The sequence below is a fragment of the Poromitra crassiceps genome, assembly GCF_964638095.1.
Source record: "Poromitra crassiceps genome assembly, chromosome: 5".
Lineage (NCBI taxonomy): Eukaryota > Metazoa > Chordata > Actinopteri > Beryciformes > Melamphaidae > Poromitra > Poromitra crassiceps.
Window position 1 is genome coordinate 21,446,323 of NC_139642.1, and position 22,041 is coordinate 21,468,363.

General features: G+C 47.0%; 1 protein-coding gene across 1 annotated transcript; it reads right to left on the reverse strand.

Annotated features, from left to right (window-relative positions):
• Positions 1-1,637: 1,637 nt before the first annotated feature.
• Positions 1,638-16,972, reverse strand: akap1b (A kinase (PRKA) anchor protein 1b; the record flags this gene model as incomplete). The annotated part of the gene is made up of 10 exons (XM_083636576.1): positions 1,638-1,775; positions 2,361-2,426; positions 3,165-3,238; positions 3,502-3,569; positions 3,791-3,941; positions 4,639-4,816; positions 7,615-7,742; positions 8,621-8,747; positions 9,622-9,746; positions 15,142-16,972. 10 exons carry the CDS (start codon positions 16,970-16,972, stop codon positions 1,713-1,715), a joined length of 2,811 nt encoding a protein of 936 aa, XP_083492702.1. The 3' UTR covers positions 1,638-1,712.
• Between the last annotated feature and the right edge of the window lie 5,069 nt (positions 16,973-22,041).

Sequence of the window (22,041 nt, forward strand, 5' to 3'; positions counted from 1 at the left end):
TCCTTGACCCTCATCTTTGAATAGGGGAATACAGAATGTAGAACAACAGTGCTACTGGCCTGATCGAAATGTCTGCTTGTGTGACAGATGAGGCTATAGAAGATGGAGCTGTGAACGCCATAGGAGGGGCGCTCCTACCATGCATACTGTGTAGAATACACTATGGATCGTATAAGTGTATGAGTGCCTACCATGAGATGTAGCGAGGCCGACTCAAAACTAAAAGCGCTCCTGCCAAGCCAAACAATACAAAATCAATCATGGGAGTCCTTGGACAGCTGCTCAAGGCTAGGCCCAACAGTGGAGGGGCACTTGCTCCTAGTTACCTGCGTCCCTGCTCCAGATGGGATGAAGCTCTGTAGTGTGCTCCTAAAGCTGTGTTGCAAGTTGGAAATTCCTGACTTCTTGTCAGTCGTATTTATAAGTCCTGGATGTTCCACTAGTCCAGCTTGGAAAAATCCACGTGAGAAGCCTGATGGTGACACGGTGTACTGAATGGATTGGCTGGTCTTTGGTGCCAGGTGAAATCACTCCAGTAGAACCCTCGTTTTCACTATTAGATGTCAGGCTCATTTGCCCAGGTGTTTCGATGGATAGAACGAAGCCAAACCCAAGGGCATTCTGAGGATCCTAAACATGTTAAAAAGCAATTCTGTGTAGTGTTTTAGAGTGCACGTCCGAGTTTCCAACTTGAAATTCCGCCGTTCCGTTACATCTGTCAGAATAGGAAGTCCGAATTTCCGACATCTCTGGAGCGCAGCATAGAGGCTGGAGTATAGTCAGAGGAGCCAGCGGATGGCAGAGGCCAGCGGTTCGCTCCCCCCTCTGCTGTTGACGGGGAGCCCAGAGAAGGAAGCCCATTACTCAATAAGGCCACGGGATGGGATGAAGGCTAGGGTCAGATGTCAGACCCACACGCCAGTCTCAACACGCTTTGGCCTCCCCGTGATGACTCCAGATACCGATGGGACTGAACACGCTTTTGGAAGAACCCCAAAACAAACAACCCAAAAAGAAACGTAGACTAAATCAACAGTGAAATGCGGCCGGCACCTGACACCGACTAAAGACCTACAGCACAAGTGTCAATAAACCTCATAACATGGAGGACAACCGTTATGCCTACTGTCAACTGCAGAGTTGCACTAGAGTGTCTACATAGTCAGCCGATGGTGGCGTTCATCTTCCACTGACGTGACACATTATTGGAGTTGAGATATATCCACAGCACGGTGATCCAGTCGGGCCGTGCCAACGCCCGCAAGAAAACTTCAGGTGGGACGGAGGGGGGAAAAGAAAAAAACTGAAAAAAAACCGCAATCGGATTAACCTTTATTTAGTTACAATATAGATTTCTTTTTTAAAAATTTACAAGTACCGTTTCCTTCAAGTTCATTTCATTGTGTAGGAACAAAGAGGGGAGAGGAAAGTTGGCTTATTCTGAAGCAGTGCTTTGTTCTGATAAATTATGCCTGCACATAACTTTTAATTTCTTTTGACAAGTGGTGTAAAAAAAAAAAAAAAAAAGGAGAAAAGAAAAGAAAACGCAAAGAAAGCAAAAAACCATCTTCTCATGTTATATCCAGTGGATGTGTGGCCTCTCACTGCAGAGTGAGAGGTGTGTGGTGGGGCTGGGTCTCCTGGGTCCTGGACCACCAGTCAGAGGAGAATAAGGGGGTGAGAGGGGTGGGGACCAGAGGGAGGTCGGGGTGTCAAAACCCATCCACCCAAGCGCCCATCCCCCTCTCTGCCAGCGTGCGGTTCACCAACACCAGCTGGAAGAGCAAGAGAAAGGTCAATCAGTTTGGTTATTAATTATTGATTATTAAGGACATGGCTGAACATACTTGTAGATACATACTGGGGTTAGACTGCAAACAGATGGGGCTCCAGTCCACCTCTGATATGATGCGGCGGCAAATCCTTAACCGAATTGAGTCTGATCACACTTTTTGATCAGATTCCACTATTAGCCTGACATCACCAGACCAATTCACAAATGTGAATGAGTCTGGAAACTCTGGAATTTTGATTTCCAGGGGGCATTATCAATGGGCATACACCAAAATATTATTCATATTATCCTATGTTTCGATGGAAACTTTTAGTGTCCATTGCAGTATGTGCCGTTTGGCCCGTTTCAGAGGCTATGCTGCCAGGAATAAAACTTATTATTATTATTATTATTATTATTATTAGAAAATTGTCAGATTTTAAGATATTGAATATTACACAAAATAGCGACGGCATCACTCCAAACAATACTGATAGTGGCCTTGAGTACCCTACATGGGGCAAACCCTAAAATGATATAGTAACAGCATGACATAGAAAATGGTTTGGAAATCCAAGCAACGTACCTCGTCTCCTACCATGTTCCAGAGCTGGACCAGAGGCAGGCCTGTGTTGTTGTCGTAGTTTGAAACCTGTATTGAGACAGAGGAAAAGTGGCAGGTCAGCGGGGGTTGGTTGACAGACTGAACCTCTAGCAGCTCAGTGCTGAAGGCAGGCTCAGTGTTTAAGGTGGAGATGCACCGATCCACTGTTTTTCATTTCCGATCCCAATATCTGAATTTAGATATCTGTCCATACCGATTCTGATTCCAATACCAGAGCTCTTGGCAACTCTCCCAAGGAGCTGCAGCCTCCACGTTTACATAGTAGCTGGCTCCTATACTGTGACATAATTTAGTATTTTGGGTTGATAATCAATTATCTCATAGCGATATTCAATTAAACAATTAATAAAGGTCATCAGATAATTACAAAACAATTGATCCACTCAAAATGATTAAGATAACATTTCAACAAATAAGCAACAATTAAACACCCCTGCCACTTTACCACATTTGGTAAAGTGGGAAACCCCCAAAATATGTATGAGACAAAAATATTTCCAAAACTAAGAAAGAGATGTTGTTGAGTTAGCTAACCGCTAACGTTACTACACTCACTTCTACTACTACATACTACCACTGTTTCATGTTATGTTGCGGTGGGTTTATGGTCCAGTGGAGGCTATGAATGGAGTCTGGATCAGAATGTGGATCAGAGACGACAGTCTGATATCCGATATGTGAATTACGTCATATCGGCACCCAATACCGATATCCCATCCCTAGTTGAAGGCGGGTGGGCTCAGTGTTGAAGGCGGGCAGGCTTACCTGTGCGAGCAGAGCCACTCCTCTGGTCAGCTCCTCCAGTGCCGAGGTGGCCTCAGCTGAAAAGCGATCCTCTCCTGTTGAAGGACAGTTACACATGTCAGCAAGGCTGGCCTGATGTTGGCACTATGGAGCATGCATGACCATATACAGATACTTGGTAATAAACAATCTAGGAATCTCCATATATGCTGTGTCAAGTTTCCCCAAATACTGGATGAATGGATCTCGCCTGAGGCAAGGAATCTGACAGAATGAAGTTGTGATGCTAAGTTACTGAAGATAGAAAAAACATAGAATGAATGAGTGAATGAATAAATAAATAAGAACACTGATTTACCTGGAAGTGGGGCAACGTTGTCAAGTAATACTTCAGCACCTTGGAACGGTAATGTTACAAAGTCCGACCTGGAAAATGCATCAAAAATAAAGGAGGTAAAATTTTTCCAATATGGCAATTTGTGGTGCGACTCTGATTTTGACCACAGGAGGCTGCAGAATTTCAAAGTCTATTTAGGTTTCCAAACTAGTAAGCAAAGTCAAATACAACCGTAGAAAATCCACCAGTTTCCACAACCTTCTGAGCGAATACCTGAGTAATACTTTAAAATTCCCAAAAAGAAAGGCACCTTATTTGTCGTAGCGAGTCGATCTTGACTCTGTCGTAGCCGCCGTAGTCCACATATCTGATCTCGACTTCATTTGTCTCTTTGTAGAAGGTGATGACCTGGGCTCTCCACCAGGCACCTTCCACCGCTGGAGCTGCACAGATCACACCCACTATATGCGTGTGTGTGTGTGAGTGAGAGAGACACAGAGAGAAAATACTTATGAATGTCTCACCAATGGCTAAAACACATCCATGGGTCTTCATGTTGACGATCTTCAAAAATCTGTGATGTTTACATGATCATTGTCAACAGCTACGCATGGCAGCTAAAACGCCAACGCTTTCAAATGATGCCTCAACACACACACACACACTCACACACACACACAGGTGCATCCTGGACTTCAACCATTGAGAGGTAGAGGTCTTCGGGTATGCTCGAAACCCCGATACCCAAGGGTCTGACTCGGACACGGACAGGTCTCGGGTCCATTCAAAGGAAGTGACTGCAGGTCCGGGTCAGACATTTATTGGTTCTGAACGCCGCCGGGTCTCAGCTTTCTAATAATCTATGGGTCCGGTTCGGTTCCGATTGCTACATTTCTGGGTATTTTTGGGTTCGGGCATGACTTTTTGGACCAGCGAAGACCTCTGGTAGGACTAGGAGGTACAAATATTTTGAGACTGAGGCTGCCAATACAAGATTTTGCCTGCATTTTCCAGACTGGAGGTGGGGCCGTTGCACTCCTTCTCATGAGATGTTGCTGTATTTTACAGACCAACAAAGAAACTAAAGAGCCTCCATCATACTGAATGCAGGATGAAAGCGACTGGATGGGAGGACGTGGGTGTGACCCTGGTGCTTACCCTCGGCGGGGGAAGGCAGGGCGGGGGTGCCCGGCTGGGAGTAGCAGAGGAACATCTGCTGGTCCAGGCTCCGCAGGGCATGGTAGGTGGGGTGGGTGTGCTGCTGGACGAAGATGTGCCCGGCCGACACGATGTTCACCACGATCACTTCTACAGTCACGCCGCTGGGGAGGAGGAGCTGGGGGACAAACGCCTTATTATGGATCCCATGGGAATTCTAGGCAAGACCCACCCTAATCTGCCTCTCAACGGCCTACTCTGCATCCGATTGGCTTACCCTGATATTCTGATAACCCCAACCAATCGTCACTCTTCATGCATAAACTCAACTTTAGTCTGGAGCCGTTAAGTGAGGTTTCTGGACCTGGGCGCGTGACCAATGTGTGTGCAGCAGAAAAATCTACGGTGTAGCGAACGTTAGTTAGAGCCTGATAACACGAGGTGACTAAAAAGTTACAAACGTTTTAAAACAAAACATTGATGTAATATGGCATCGTGGTGACTAGGTAGCCTACACAACTCAAAATTGCATTTCAAGGCCACCCAATCAGAGGCAGAGTATGGCGGGCGGGTCTTGCCTAAACAAACCCACAGCATTTTTACCTTTTCCTCACCTAGATCCACTTATCACCAATTGTAGTATTATCTTCTCTGGTAACTCGAAGAGACCAACCCCCCCCCCCCCCCCACTCAATCAAGTAACTGACTTAAAGGTGCTGTAAGTGGTATTTAAATAAATAAATTGCTCTACTGTCTGATAGCCAACACTCATAAGCCGCGTTCGTAATCGTTCACACATTCACTCACTCACTCACTATTCCCATATAGTGTTTATAATGAACTATACGGGGAATGATCAAAATCAGTTTCAGACACTACACAGATTGTTTTCCTGGAGATCATTGCGTCACCAGATGCGCCGGGTATTCATGTGACGCAAGCAATCTGCGCCCACTCTCACATAAACAACTGAGCTCGCGAGCAGATTGAGATGTCCTCAGGTAGTATTGATGTTGTATGTTTTCACTGCTAAATCCTAAATAAATTGTTGAAATTCTAATTACGTGCATGTGGGGTTTTGTCAACTATGGTGCTGTCTCCTAATAGCAAGCTTTGCTGGTCAAGTAGCTCACAAGCGTGTTAGCTCGCCAGCTAACGACTTTCTTCTTCTCCTTCGGTAAAGACAACCGCATTGCATTGAGGTATACCGGCAAAAATGTAGGGTACATTCGCTGTTCACTAGAAATCGCTGGGCATTGTGGGTTATTTTATAGTGGACTAAACCGTGAATCAAATTGAGAATTGAGTTGAGAATTTGGACACTATAAAAATGGCGACACACTAAATAGTCACCTATTTCTGTCATAGGGACCGATTCCGAACAGGGCTATTCACCTTATGTAGCCACACCCATTTGACCCGGTTGTGTGGTCGTGTGACGACTTCCGGCAAAAAAAAAGAAAAAGAAAAAGGCCGGCTGCGCCAATATCATCTAAAGCCCAATTTATGCTTCGTCTGCCCGACACTTTTGAAACGGTCGCCGACAGAAATGAGGACTTCAGTCGACACTTTCAAGTGTCGGCGAGCAGTGTCTGCTACCTGGTGAAATGTCTAGTGTCGCTGACTACGTCATAGTATCGCGCAAGTCTGATTGGCTATATAGACGTCACCCGCTTGACTTCCTTGTTTTGGTTGGGGTCCACCCGCTAGTTTTCACTCGATTGAAATGAATGAACTTGTCCCTGCTATTTTTATCAGCCTGTCCTTTATGTATGACTTCGTGAAAATCACAAAGAACGTCGTGACCAATTTCCCAGAGAGAGAGGAGGTGAGTTGTGTGGTTGTGTGCTGTTTATATGCGGATGCAGCCAAGTACGTTACATATTGCCTCCGAGGTGGTTTCACTGTGCATTTCGTTCCCTCTCTTGTCTGCAGCTGCTTATAGCCTTCGAGTGTCACGTGACCGTTGAACTGAGGCGAACGTCCTCTGAAGTATAAATGCAACACCATGAGCGACACTTTCTTTTTCGTCTACGACCATGTGCTGCTGAGCGACACTTTATAATAAGTATAAATTAAACTTTACTCTGAATTAACTAATAATTTAGCCAATTGTATGTAACATACCAAATAAAAGCAAACGGCAATGTCTAAGAATGCAACGGCATGTAACTGGCTCGTTAATTCTCGCATTCCAGGGAATTACGTTAACGTCTGCGGGTCTTATAGATGTAAGTGGCTCGCGCTGCGCTCGGAGGAGAGAAAACCATCTGAAGCTTTCTTTGTTGGAGTCCAGGTATGTTTTACAAGAAAGTGCTCGTCATTGTCGACGATAACGTTATCTGACCTGGCTAACAGTGGATACTCCGCTTGCTTGCTGTGTACCGAGCTCAAAGTAGTAGGCTACGTTCTTTGTTTTACCCCCTGCACTGTCCGCTACAAAAACAACTCTCTTCTTCTGAAGTTTTTTTTGTATTTCGCGCCGTGACCGCCAGAAGTGTTAACACAACCCGGAAGAATTTGGCCCACCCCCGTGTATGAACATAAGGTTGCTCTATTGCTGACAAAAATGTGTTATTGTAAGTCGCTTTGGATAAAAGCGTCTGCCAAATGACGTAATGTAATAAGGTGAATAGTGTTAGTGATAGTAACATGGGTCCTCCACTCTGCAGTATACTGGATATATACATTTTCTGCGATCCCATCCCACTTTTATCCAATCAGAAGAGCGGATTCTACTAACGTATTTTCCGTTTACTGCAGAGTCTGGGTCTCCCAGTCCAAACACTCTAGATCAGTGATGATGGCTGTCAGAATGTAGAGCTATATCACTTACAGCAACTTTAATTACAGTTACAACACTGAGAAGTTTGATAATAACAAGCTCACAGACAATTAAAAGAGAGGCTTACTAATGTCAAGGAAAAAACAACTTCAACAGAATATATCAGTTCAGTTCCACTGCATGCTGCTTACCCAGGAGGTCATGGGGAGCGAGGGGAGCGTGAGCGGTGGAGGCGGAGGTGCATACAGGTTAGTCAGGTCCAAGTCTTTAAACTTCTTCCCAATCAATGACAGGGCTTTGTCTACTTGCTGCTGGGTGCCTGGTAACAAACAATCAATGACAGGGCTTTGTCTACTTGCTGCTGGGTGCCTGGGGGTAACAAACAAGCTCTATTTTTAATTTTTAATTTTGAGTAAATTGTGTGGAGTATTGCAATATATCACAATATGTATTGTATCGCAATGTATCGTGATACAATCGTATGGTGACCCATGTAAGCTGTCATGAAGCATGTGATCAGAACAGTAAATCGTCTCGGCGGTGGCCGGTCCAGAGCTGTGCACCCGGTTCGGCCCGGGCAGCCGACCCGGTAGAACACCGGGCCGTCGCCGAGCCGCACCGGTCCCCCGAAAACCAGAACGGCAGCGGGGGTGACAGGCGGAGGAGGCCAGCGGCGCTCAGAGAATGGATAAACTTCTTCATCACTTCACATATGGCTGACAAGCTGGGCAAAGACACTTATTGGATTGAATATTCTGAGTTTTATTGATCGATTCTGGAAGCTACACTACATCTTATTCTACAGTAGGGGGTAACAAACACGCCGTTCACTTGGGCCAGGTTCAGAACAACGCACGCACACCACAACCATTTGGTGTCAATACTTACAAGGATGCGTGTTCATTTTTTATTCATTTTATGACACCAAACCTGAATTGCGGCTTATTGTGTGGCTATTCGAACAAATAATTCAACCTGACTTCTGAGCTACTAACGTACACCAAAGAGCCATCCTGTCAAAAACGTGTAAAACTAGGGCTGCACGATGATGTCGGCACACATCATCGATCATGTCAACCGACAAAGACTCAAAACAGCCCAAAACAAAGATTTCTGCTGTTATTTACGCTCAACACACAAATGTTGGGTTTCTCAAAAAGCACTGGGAGATTGTAGGAGGTGATCCCACTGACTCACCCTCTATGTGACAGATCTGGAACTCTTGTGTGTAAGGCAGGGTGGAGATGTAGATCTTGGCACCAGAGTTCTGCTTCAGGTAGCTCACATATCTCCCCTGCTTCCCGATTAACCGCCCGACCAGATGCTGCGAGGGGCGGACAGTCACAAAAACATAACATGTCAAAATAGACAGTGGACAATTGTTGTATTTGTGGTTTATTACAAGGGGACAATTTGGTGAAGTCAATAGTAAGAAGACCGCCACATTTCAGACGTCTTGCCTGCTTGCCTTGGTGCTGAAGAAAAATCATCCAAATTCAGTAAAAAAAAAAAACTTGAACTGTGAGAAATCTACTGCATGTAGAACTTCAAGCACCATAGGGGCAAAGTGTAAACGTAGTCCAGTCTGTAATCATTGCCTTCACTCGTCATACTTCTCCCCACTTGGTGAATGATTAATTGGCTGATTGTCTAACTGGCCTGATTTGAGTAATTCCACAAATTGAGTTAAGGGTTATTAAATCATCCACAGCACCAGTCACTGTTGGCCGTTTGTGCCACCTGCCAATCAGAATTCAGAAAGTGGACCACAGCAGCCAATCGTGTCCAAGGAGAAAAACAATCAAAACTTGTTTGTTTTTGTGTATCGTTTCCTTGTCGTTTTGTCCACCAATGAGGACTACGGTGGAAACAAGCATTTAAGTTCGCTTTTACTCGTTCTCCTCTGGGATGAACTTTTGTCTGTACCTTTACCCAATCAAATCAATCTTCACCATCATCAACTCGACCAATGTGGGTTTTTGAAGGCAGATACCCATAACACAATTTTTTTTATTGAAAGTCGGGGGGGTAATTTCATTTCAAATTTCTATTTGGGGATAAACCCCTTGAGATGCACTACTGTTTACGAGGGCGTCCTCTGTAATCATGAATGGCCAACATCATATTTCATTCAAAGGCCAATGTGGAGCTGATATATTGGCAAACTGACATGTAGGTTGATCTAATCTCTGACTCACCTTTGGCACCTCAATCTCCCAAATGACCAGCTCAGACCCCGAGGCGGTGGCATGGTTGCTCTGGCTGTCCCCAGCACCCATAGTGCAGCCGCTGTCCACAGAGTCCATACTGTTCACATCAGAGCCTGGACACAGACACAAGAGTCCATACTGTTCACATCAGAGCCTGGACACAGAGTCCATACTGTTCACATCAGAGCCTGGACACAGACACAGAGTCCATACTGTTTACATCAGAGCCTGGACACAGACACAGAGTCCATACTGTTTACATCAGAGCCTGGACACAGACACAGAGTCCATACTGTTCACATCAGAGCCTGGACACAGACACAGAGTCCATACTGTTCACATCAGAGCCTGGACACAGACACAAGAGTCCATACTGTTCACATCAGAGCCTGGACACAGAGTCCATACTGTTCACATCAGAGCCTGGACACAGACACAGAGTCCATACTGTTCACATCAGAGCCTGGACACAGACACAGAGTCCATACTGTTCACATCAGAGCCTGGACACAGACACAGAGTCCATACTGTTCACATCAGAGCCTGGACACAGAGTCCATACTGTTCACATCAGAGCCTGGACACAGAGTCCATACTGTTCACATCAGAGCCTGGACACAGACACAGAGTCCATACTGTTCACATCAGAGCCTGGACACAGACACAGAGTCCATACTGTTCACATCAGAGCCTGGACACAGAGTCCATACTGTTCACATCACAGCCTAGACACAGACAGAGTCCATACTGTTCACATCACAGCCTAGACACAGAGTCCATACTGTTCACATCAGAGCCTGGACACAGAGTCCATACTGTTCACATCAGAGCCTAGACACAGACACAGAGTCCATACTGTTCACATCAGAGCCTGGACACAGACACAGAGTCCATACTGTTCACATCAGAGCCTAGACACAGAGTCCATACTGTTCACATCAGAGCCTGGACACAGACACAGAGTCCATACTGTTCACATCAGAGCCTGGACACAGACACAGAGTCCATACTGTTCACATCAGAGCCTGGACAGACACAGAGTCCATACTGTTCACATCACAGCCTAGACACAGACACAGAGTCCATACTGTTCACATCACAGCCTAGACACAGAGTCCATACTGTTCACATCAGAGCCTGGACACAGAGTCCATACTGTTCACATCAGAGCCTAGACACAGCCACAGAGTCCATACTGTTCACATCAGAGCCTAGACACAGACACAGAGTCCATACTGTTCACATCAGAGCCTGGACACAGACACAGAGTCCATACTGTTCACATCAGAGCCTAGACACATAGTCCATACTGTTCACATCAGAGCCTAGACACAGACACAGAGTCCATACTGTTCACATCAGAGCCTGGACACAGACACAGAGTCCATACTGTTCACATCAGAGCCTGGACACAGACAGAGTCCATACTGTTCACATCAGAGCCTGGACACAGAGTCCATACTGTTCACATCAGAGCCTGGACACAGACACAGAGTCCATACTGTTCACATCAGAGCCTGGACACAGACACAGAGTCCATACTGTTCACATCAGAGCCTGGACACAGAGTCCATACTGTTCACATCAGAGCCTGGACACAGACACAGAGTCCATACTGTTCACATCAGAGCCTGGACACAGACACACATTTACTAGGGCTGTGCAATAAAATCGATACGGCAATATATTGCGATACTTTTTTCTGCGATACTGTATCGATATTTCCCATATCGATTTTTTTTTGCACAGCCGTGTATTCAGTGACACAATAAGAATACTTTTTATTTCAGTGCGTTGAGTAACACTCAACACTCAGTAGTTTTGACTAAATTTGTCCACTAAGTTATCAATATACTCAACACTCAGTAGTTTTGACTAAATTTGTCCACTAAGTTATCAATATAAAGTGATGTACCGTAAATTCCGGACTATAAGCCGCGGCTTTTTTCCCGTTTTTTGGCCCCTGCGGCTTATATAACGGTGCGTCTTATCTATGGATTTTTTCAGAAAAAAAAAAAAAAAAAAAAAAAAATCTCTCTTTTTTAGCACTCTTTCTAACTATAAATCCACTTCTGTTTTAATTTCCTCTCTTGCCCTCTTTTCACCACACCGCGGACACTGTGTGCACTGTAAAAATAAACAACGGTGGTGTTGTGTTATGTTGTTTTGTTGAAATGTTGTAATACGGTAAATGGGAGCTTCCTCAAACAGCCATCTCTTCCCGACAATCCCCTCTGTGCGTGACCACTTACATATGGTAATTACGGTAAGCAAACGGCCACTCGGGCAACAACTCCCTCCCCCGACTACCAGGAGAAAATCACAAACTTCGGCGAATTCACACAAAGGAAGATCAAGGAATATTCACAACAAGACGAGCAGTAGAAGCAACACTCTCACTTACCATGGGGAAGGTACGCAGAAATTCACACGAGGCAGCTTTCAAGTTGAAAGCAGTCAATCTCGCATTAAAAGAGAGCAGCCGCCGATCAAACAGAGCAGCCGCGCGTAACCTGGGCAAAAGGGACTGTCCGTCCGGGGGAGAACTACTGAACAACTCCCTCCCGACTATCAGGAGAAAATCACAAACTTCGGCGAATTCACACAAAGGAAGATCACGGAATATTATAGGAGTGTGAAAACATCCACAATTACCAACGGGTTCCAAAACGCTGGACTGCTGCGGGATGAAGAGGATGACGCCACGGGGACTGCCCCCTAGTCCGATACCTCACGAGTCCGATACCTCACGAGTCCGACACCTCATGGTTTTGGGTTAGGGTCTGGGGGAGGTTAGGTTTAGGCGTGGGGGTGGGAGAGGTTAGGTTTTGGGTTAGGGTCTGGGGGATGTTAGGTTTAGGCGTGGGGGTGGGAGAGGTTAGGTTTTGGGTTAGGGTCTGGGGGAAGTTAGCCTCTTTTTTCGGACTCGTGAGGTGTCGGACTCGTGAGGTATCGGACTCGTGCCATGGCACCTGAAGGAGAGAGGAGAGTGGTTGACGAAGCCACCCTGAACCTGTTCGTTTCCGACACTGAAGATGAGGACTTTGGTGGTTTCAGTACGCAGGAAGAAGAGGAAGACGAGGATTAGTGACTTGACTTCTCTGGTTACAGGTTTGCTGCACATATACGGTAGCCTATTGTTGTGTGATTTTGTCTGGGGATTAGTGACCTGACTTTTGTTTTGTTTTGTTGAAATGTTAATAAATGGGAGCTTCCCCAAACAGCGATCTCTTTCCCGACATTCCTCTCTGTGCACGAACCCTTTCATATGGTAATTAAACATCAAAACACCCGCGGCTTATAGTCCGGTGCGGCTTATAGAAGAAAAAAATAGTCAATTTTGGTCCCGCGGCTTATACACCGGTGCGTCTTATAGTCCGGAATTTACGGTACATATTATTACACTACCTGGGTGGTACACAGTGTGTTGTATTTTTAGCTAATTTTTTTAAAATTTGGAGTAAATTGTGTAGAGTATTGCAATATATCGCAATATGTATTGTATCGCAATGTATCGTGATACAATCCTATGGTGACCCATGTAAGCTGTCATGAAGCATGTGATCAGAACAGTAAATCGTCTTGGCGGTGGCCGGTCCAGAGCTGTGCACCCGGTTCGGCCCGGGCAGCCGACCCGGTAGAACACCGGGCCGTCGCCGAGCCGCACCGGTCCCCCGAAAACCAGAACGGCAGCGGGGGTGACAGGCGGAGAGGCCAGCGGCGCTCAGAGAATGGATAAACTTCTTCATCACTTCACATATGGCTGACAGCTGGGCAGAGACACTTATTGGATTGAACATTCTGAGTTTTATTGATCGATTCTGGAAGCTACACTGCATCTTATTCTACAGTAGAAATGATCCAAGGTTCACTTATCAAACCATCTAGAAATCAATTACTGATACTACAAATGGCACCATTCCGGTCTTTTACACCCTGGACCTTCTTTCCAGCATTAAAGGTGCAGGATGGAAATTTTGTGCAATCTCCTACAAACACTTCAATTCAAACAGGGGAGAAATGCCTCTAATCGCCCCATTCAAATTTCTATATGGATCTGTAGACAGTTCCCATAAGTCATGTACCGTAAATTCCGGACTATAAGCCGCGGCTTTTTTCCCGTTTTTTGGGCTTTTTATATAACGGTGCGGCTTATCTATGGATTTTTTCCAAAAAAAAAAAAAAAAAAAAAAATCTCTCTTTTTTAGCACTCTTTCTAACTATAAATCCACTTCTGTTTTAATTTCCTCTCTTGCCCTCTTTTCACCACACCGCGGACACTGTGTGCACTGTAAAAAACAACACAGGTGGTGTTGTGTTATGTTGTTTTGTTGAAATGTTAATAAATGGGAGCTTCCTCAAACAGCCATCTCTTTCCCGACAATCCCCTCTGTGCATGAACCCTTACATATGGTAATTAAACATTAAAACACAATTAAAAAAAAAAAAAAAAAAAAAAAAAAATACCATTAAAACACCCGCGGCTTATAGTCCGGTGCGGCTTATATATGTAAAAAACAGTCAACTTTGCAGGTGCGGCTTATACACCGGTGCGCCTTATAGTCCGGAATTTACGGTAGTCATAAACCCGATTTACATCAGTTTCATCAATGTAACAGATCCAGGAGAGGAATCAGGATAGATTCAGAATCAGGGGCACGGCGGCACAGTGGTAGTGCTGTCGCCTCACAGCTAGAAGGTCCTGGGTTCGATTCCCGCCTGGGATGCTGTGGGTGTTGAATTGAATAAAACAACAACAACAACACAACTACAAATACCTTTGGGATTCCTAAAAGGTCCTGGGTTCGAATCTGGCGCAGGACCTTTGCTGCAAGTCATCCCCCTCTCTCTCCCAGTCATTCCGGTCTCTCTCTACTTTGAACGACCCAATGCAAAAGTGCTAAATAATCTAAACACAAGCACCACAAAACAACAGCTGTATGCTAAAGCATTAGCATTATGCACCAGACGACGGAGATACAGGTGATGATGGGGTAAGAAGACCAGGCTCGGCCATCACAGCCATCAGGCTCGGCTGATCCCCCCCCCGCACCAGACTCAAAACGAGGGGCGATCGCTCTTTCTCGGCTGTGGCCCCCAAGCTGTGGAACCAGCTACCCCAGGAGATTATATCTGCTCCCTCGCTGGAAACATTTAAGTCTAGATTAAAAACACACTTTTACTCCCTAGCCTTCAACAAACCCTGACTCTCCCACCCCCTAACTCACACACTCCCTTGTAATTTATCCTGCCCCTTCCCCACTGTTCTGTCCCCTCGGTCCTATGTGATGTATTGTGTTTGTGTTGTATTGTCCTCTGTCCTGCATTGTCCTCTGTGTTGCATTATCCTGTATTTTTATGCCTTTGACTGTACAGCACTTTGGTTGGCTCTTGAGTTTTTAAATGTGCTTTATAAATAAATGACTTGACTTGACCAATAGGTCAAACTCCAAAAAGTCAAAGTAGTCCTTTAACAGCAAGCTCACACTGAACAGATTCATCTCTCACCTCCAGACTGATCGGTCTCCGCCTCGCTCGTACCGTGAGCGCCGTTCCTCAGGAGGCCCATCCCATTGAGCCTCTTGATGTCACACACGGCCTCCTCCGTCTCCACTGCGTCGGCTCCAGCTAAGGTCTGTGTGGAGGTCTCAGCCAGTGCCTGAGGCAGCGTGGCCTCTTCTGCCGACATGTCTGTAAGCTGGAGCAGATCCATGTGACTGTCGGGGATGCTGTTGAGGAGGAGGTCCTCGCTGCTGACGCCGTCCTCAGAGTGGCACGTGCTGCAGGCAGAGTCCTCGGCCAGCAGCGACGCCCCCTCGTCGCCTCGCAGTTTGAGCAGGTTTGGCAGGGGATCGCTTTGCGCCGCTTGGTGCGATGTCGACGGCCAATGGCCGATCTGTGCGTTCCTCAGCTCATTTTCCCCGTGACTAACCTCGAGGGGCTCCCACACGGAGGAGACCGAGGAGGAGCAGCCGTTAGACATCCCTTGCTCGTCCTTCTCTGTTAATTTCGCATCTACAAATCCGCTGTCTCTGTCCTGGCAGCGGGCCACACCGAGGACCTGCTGGGTGGCTACCGAGATGACCTCGGTGATCAGCCCGGCTGCTAGGAGCTGCAGATCCTGCTCTTCAGCGCTGCTACTGCTCGGCAGACCGTCCACTGGGGGCGCTGCTGTGCTCGTGGGGTCTTGCAGACCGTCCTCTGGGGGCGCTGCTGTGCTCGAGGAGTCTTGCAAACCGTCCACTGGGGGCGCTGCTGCTGTGCTCGTGGAGTCTTGCAGATCGTCCACTGGGGGCGATGCTGTGCTCGTGGAGTCTTGCAGATCGTCCACTGGGGGCGCTGCTGTGCTCGTGGAGTCTTGCAAACCGTCCTCTGGGGGCGCTGCTGTGCTCGTGGAGTCTTGCAGACAGTCCTCTGGGAACACTAGTGTGGTCGTGGAGTCTTGCACGGGGGTCAGGGCTACGGGGGGCGGGGCTTGGGCCGGAGAGTTAGGTGTGCTGGTCAGCACGTGGTCGAACAAACCTTGCATGGGAGTCTCTAGACATGGTGCCTCTGGTGTGATGGCTCTCTGGGCTTTGGGTGGAGTGACGGCACAAACAACTAGCTCATCTGTGCTAGTGACGGCGGTGTGCAGTTCCTGCACCGGCTGTGCTACATTGGGCACTGCCACCTCTTGCGTCGCAACTTCCCACTCTGGTTCGGTCCACTCTCGGACATCGGCAAGATCTGTAACTGTCGGGGAAACTGTCGGGGAGGCACCGGTGAACTGGGCAGACTGGCAGGGCAGGAGGGCTGCTTCTTGCAGATCCTCGACCGTGTGTTTCTCAGGTGCAGTTACCAAGCTTCTTTCTGGGTCCTTGCGGTCTTTCGCCGGTACCTGGAGGGCAGCAGGGTGCTCTTCTATGCTGGGTGGTAGTAGAGTTGAGTCTGGTGCCTTATGGATCTCCTCTGTACCGACTGTTCCAGGGTGAGGAGGAGCTGCTACTTCAGAGCTCTGTTCCTGCGATGGTGAGGCTTTAGTATCTGGGAGGTGGACCTGGGCAATGACTTCTTGTTCCGTCGATCTCTGCTCTTTGACCTTCGGTGGTCTGTCTCTGCTGGCTTGTTGGCGGGTGGGGGTTCCCATGTCATTTGTTGGGGATATAGTGCCTTTCTCAACTAGCCCATTGCTCCCCTCTGTTGGGGAGGTTAAGAGGCCCACTGTGGTGGGTGCCCCCTCCGGGCTGTCATGGCTGGCGGTGGTTCGCTCTTTCTTCCGTGCGATGTACCACCACCAGCCTATCAGCGCCAGGACTCCCGGCAGCGTGTAGGGAACAACAGTGCGTAGGCTCAGTGGCATTTCCTCAGGACTCTAGCAGCTACACCTGGCAGAGCAGGAACAAAACAAACACACAGGTTAGCACAACTTCAAGGACATGACACATTTGACACTGCCGATAGCAGGATTTGGCAAAGTGGCTTTCTGGTCAGCCGGTTTATTTGCAGTTTGATAAAAGTTTGAAAAAAGTCCACGTGTTCCTCGTTCGTTTCTTAAATCAGGGTATACGCAGGAATCCTCAAGTTCAATTCAATACCTTTTAAGACCTTTTTTAAGACTTTTTCAAGACCTCAACGCCACTTTCATCACATCCGTGATGAAATCAATATATCGTTGTCCAAAGAACCATCAATTCTTTGGACAACGATACAATATTTGCCGACATCACAAAGTCTGCCACGCGATGGAGCCTCATTTTCTAATTAGGCTAATTAGCTAATGGTGTGATGTCATCAGTGATCATGTCAAAGGTGATGTCATAAGGGCACACACACACACACACACACACACACACAAGGAGGCATTGTGACAAGACTGATCAGTGATGTCACACACACACACACACACACACACACACAGGGAGGCATTGTGGCAAGACTGATCAGTGATGTCATAGGTGGGCACACACACACTGATGATGTCATCAGTGATATCATGAGGCACACACAAGGAGGCATTGTGACATCACTGATGCAACAACATTTAGTGAGCAACACACACAATAGGGCGCGCGAGATGCCTAGTACTTTTTAAGGGCCTTAATTTTCCCTAAATTGATTTATCAACTTTCAACACCTCTGATATAGAAGGAAGCAGGGGAAATGCTTTGAGTCTTTTACCCTCCTTACCTGCTGTTCAACATGATAATTAGCATTCAACCAATATGCAGTGTGTTCTGGCCAGTCACCCTAAAAAGTCTCCAAACATTCATCAACGATCATTTTCATCAACCTGCGGTGTGTGTGTTGTCTGTGTGTGTGTGTGTGTGTTGTAAGTCAGACTAATCCAGCAGTTTCTCATAACGCAGAAACCCAGTTTCTGTTGTTGATGGAAAAAGATCTGCTCTGTGATGGATGTAAGACGAAAAACTATTATGGGTTTTTTAACACATTGAGTGCCAGCCATTTTTTCATCCTGTAGGTAAGTTGTGCCAGGTTTTTTTTTGAGGATTCTGGCTCATTTTACAAGAGCCGAGGATTATTTTCTGTTAAGAATTCATGAACACCAATCATCTAAAAATAACTAATAGAATGTGTGCTTTCTCTGTCTAAAAGAGTTAGTTTGCAGAGTTAGTAGTTATGTAGATATTAGCCGTTGAGTACAGCATGGTTTCAGCGTCTGGAAATTTATTCAGAGATAAATGGCTTTTTGTGAAATTCGATAGAACAGTCACTTTAACCATTCATTTTTGGCATCAGTAAGACCGTCAGACATTCTAAACAATAGTTTTGAACAGTAATTTCCTCCATAACAACAGGAAACACCCCTCTCATTCAAACTCCTCCCTCCGTGTGTCTTCTCCTCCTTCCTCCTGGCTCTACAGCGGGCGTGTCAGAAGCGCGTTGCTGCTGCCTGCCTGCCTGCGTGCCTGCCTGCCTGCTTGCCTGCGTGCGGACGCTCCTTGTGCGAGTCAAGATGGGCCGGGGAATGCGTGGGCGATGGGCAGATGTTGATTCTGGCCTTTCTGAGGTGTTTCAAAGTGTGTTTCACCTATAATCTATTTTGCAAATCGCTCTCCGCTCTCTGTGTGCTGCTGCCTGCGCGGCCGCTCTCGGGCAAGACAAGTCTGGAATGGATTACTGTAAAATCGCCTCGCCATTTCCTTGAATGGCTTGCTCCCGCGGCAGTTTTTTCTTTGATTTCGCTCGTCTGGGGGAGCACTGTCAACACTTAGTGGGTCGGTAAAATAGATTATACACATTCTCTTGCTCCAATAGTGATCTCGAAGATGTAAAAGTTGTTGATTGATGTCCCACCGTCAAAAAAAAAAAATGTTTATGTAAGACGAGATATCTCGGCTATGGCACTTAACGTGTTAACAGACATAGCCTTATGTAGCCCCGCCCACTTGACCCAGTTGTGTTATGACTTCCTGTTCAAAACACCGTCTGTTTTACCTGCTCACTAGTACTGTACTGTCACAGGAAGTGTCAACACAATAGGAAGTAACTGGCTGACCCCTGTGTTGGAACATAAGGTGAATACTGTCAGATAAGTTCAATATTAAAATAGCGCTAGAAAAAGTTACTGTTTTTATGAATTTGCAAGCAAAGAAATCTTTAAATCTCTGTAAATTAATTTTCTGTGAATTTATATTTATTTAAATAAATGTCCATATATTGATATTTCAATTCATTGTTCTTTGTGTTCTTTGACTGTATTGATAGTTTAGAGATGTCATGGCAACTCATTAGTGTATGTGTTTTGTGAGTTTGGCTCCCAGGGAGACAACATTTATCTTTTGGGTCCCAAGATGAACCCCTGCTCTACACTTTGTGCAGGAGGCCTAGCAGCTGCTTTCTGCGCTGACTGAGCATGCCTGGTTCCTGCTGTGTGATTGGCTGAGGCCTAGCAGCTGGTTTCTGCGCTGACTGAGCATGCCTGGTTCCTGCTGTGTGATTGGCTGAGGCCTAGCAGCTGCTTTCTGCGCTGACTGAGCATGCCTGGTTCCTGCTGTGTGATTGGCTGGAGAGGGCTGCCTCTCCATGTTAAAAAAAGGCCGTTCCGACATGCCTTTCCTTAACGGACCTTAAAGGAAGGAATGCATTACACGGCCCGTCACGTCCTGACCTGTGCCACTGCCAGCCAGCTGGCCTCCGCTCATATATATACAGAGTGTAGGAGACCACGAGTGTGTGACAGCCAGAGTGTGTAGAAGACGAGGAGTGTGTGACAGTCAGAGTGTGTAGGAGACCACGAGTGTGTGAGTGTGTAGGAGACGAGGAGTGTGTGAGTGTGTAGGAGACGAGGAGTGTGTGAAAGTCACAGTGTGTAGGAGACGAGGAGTGTGTGAAAGTCAGAGAGTGTAGGAGACCACGAGTGTGTGACAGCCAGAGTGTGTAGGAGACGAGGAGTGTGTGAGTGTGTAGGAGACGAGGAGTGTGTGAAAGTCAGAGTGTGTAGAAGACGAGGAGTGTGTGAAAGTCAGAGTGTGTAGGAGACGAGGAGTGTGTGAAAGTCAGTGTGTAGGAGACGAGGAGTGTGTGAAAGTCAGAGTGTGTAGGAGACGAGGAGTGTGTGAAAGTCAGAGTGTGTAGGAGACGAGGAGTGTGTGAAAGTCAGAGTGTGTAGGAGACGAGGAGTGTGTGACAGTCAGAGTGTGTAGGAGACAAGGAGTGTGTGAAAGTCAGAGTGTGTAGGAGACGAGGAGTGTGTAACAGTCAGAGTGTGTAGGAGACAAGGAGTGTGTAACAGTCAGAGTGTGTAGGAGACAAGGAGTGTGTGACAGTCAGAGTGTGTAGGAGACCACGAGTGTGTGACAGCCAGAGTGTGTAGAAGACGAGGAGTGTGTGAAAGTCAGAGTGTGTAGGAGACGAGGAGTGTGTGAAAGTCAGAGTGTGTAGGAGACGAGGAGTGTGTGACAGCCAGAGTGTGTAGAAGACGAGGAGTGTGTAACAGTCAGAGTGTGTAGGAGATGAGGAGTGTGTGAAAGTCAGAGTGTGTAGGAGACGAGGAGTGTGTGAAAGTCAGAGTGTGTAGGAGACGAGGAGTGTGTGAAAGTCAGAGTGTGTAGGAGACGAGGAGTGTGTGACAGTCAGAGTGTGTAGGAGACAAGGAGTGTGTGAAAGTCAGAGTGTGTAGGAGACGAGGAGTGTGTGAAAGTCAGAGTGTGTAGGAGACGAGGAGTGTGTGACAGTCAGAGTGTGTAGGAGACGAGGAGTGTGTGAAAGTCAGAGTGTGTAGGAGACGAGGAGTGTGTGACAGTCAGAGTGTGTAGGAGACAAGGAGTGTGTGAAAGTCAGAGTGTGTAGGAGACGAGGAGTGTGTAACAGTCAGAGTGTGTAGGAGACAAGGGGTGTGTAACAGTCAGAGTGTGTAGGAGACAAGGAGTGTGTGAAAGTCAGAGTGTGTAGGAGACGAGGAGTGTGTGACAGAGTGTGTAGGAGACGAGGAGTGTGTGACAGTCAGAGTGTGTAGGAGACAAGGAGTGTGTAACAGTCAGAGTGTGTAGGAGACGAGGAGTGTGTGACAGAGTGTGTAGGAGACGAGGAGTGTGTGAAAGTCAGAGTGTGTAGGAGATGAGGAGTGTGTAACAGTCAGAGTGTGTAGGAGACGAGGAGTGTGTGACAGAGTGTGTAGGAGACGAGGAGTGTGTGAAAGTCAGAGTGTGTAGGAGACGAGGAGTGTGTAACAGTCAGAGTGTGTAGGAGACGAGGAGTGTGTGACAGAGTGTGTAGGAGACGAGGAGTGTGTAACAGTCAGAGTGTGTCGGAGACGAGGAGTGTGTAACAGTCAGTGTGTAGGAGACGAGGAGTGTGTAACAGTCAGAGTGTGTAGGAGACGAGGAGTGTGTAACAGAGTGTGTAGGAGACGAGGAGTGTGTGACAGTCAGAGTGTGTAGGAGATGAGGAGTGTGTAACAGTCAGTGTGTAGGAGACGAGGAGTGTGTGACAGAGTGTGTAGGAGACGAGGAGTGTGTAACAGTCAGAGTGTGTAGGAGACGAGGAGTGTGTAACAGTCAGAGTGTGTAGGAGACGAGGAGTGTGTAACAGTCAGTGTGTAGGAGACGAGGAGTGTGTAACAGAGTGTGTAGGAGACCAGGAGTGTGTGAAAGTCAGAGTGTGTAGGAGATGAGGAGTGTGTAACAGCCAATGAACCTGGACTTTTGACCTCTATGGCTGCTGCCTGGCCCTCCTCCCTCCTGCTCTGCACAGTCCACTGCAGTCAGCCTGCAGGCCAGAGACACCACGCTCTGCGCTGAGATGGACCACTTCAGCACAAAGCACTGAACCAACAATCACTTCCTTTCTGATGGGGTGACCATCATTAAAACTGCACCTATGATGTTCTATAGCAGAGTTTCCACCAGTGCCCCGCTGACAAAAGTGCTTTCAATCATGACTTCAAAGTGTTCTTCCTTCCTAAGCCCT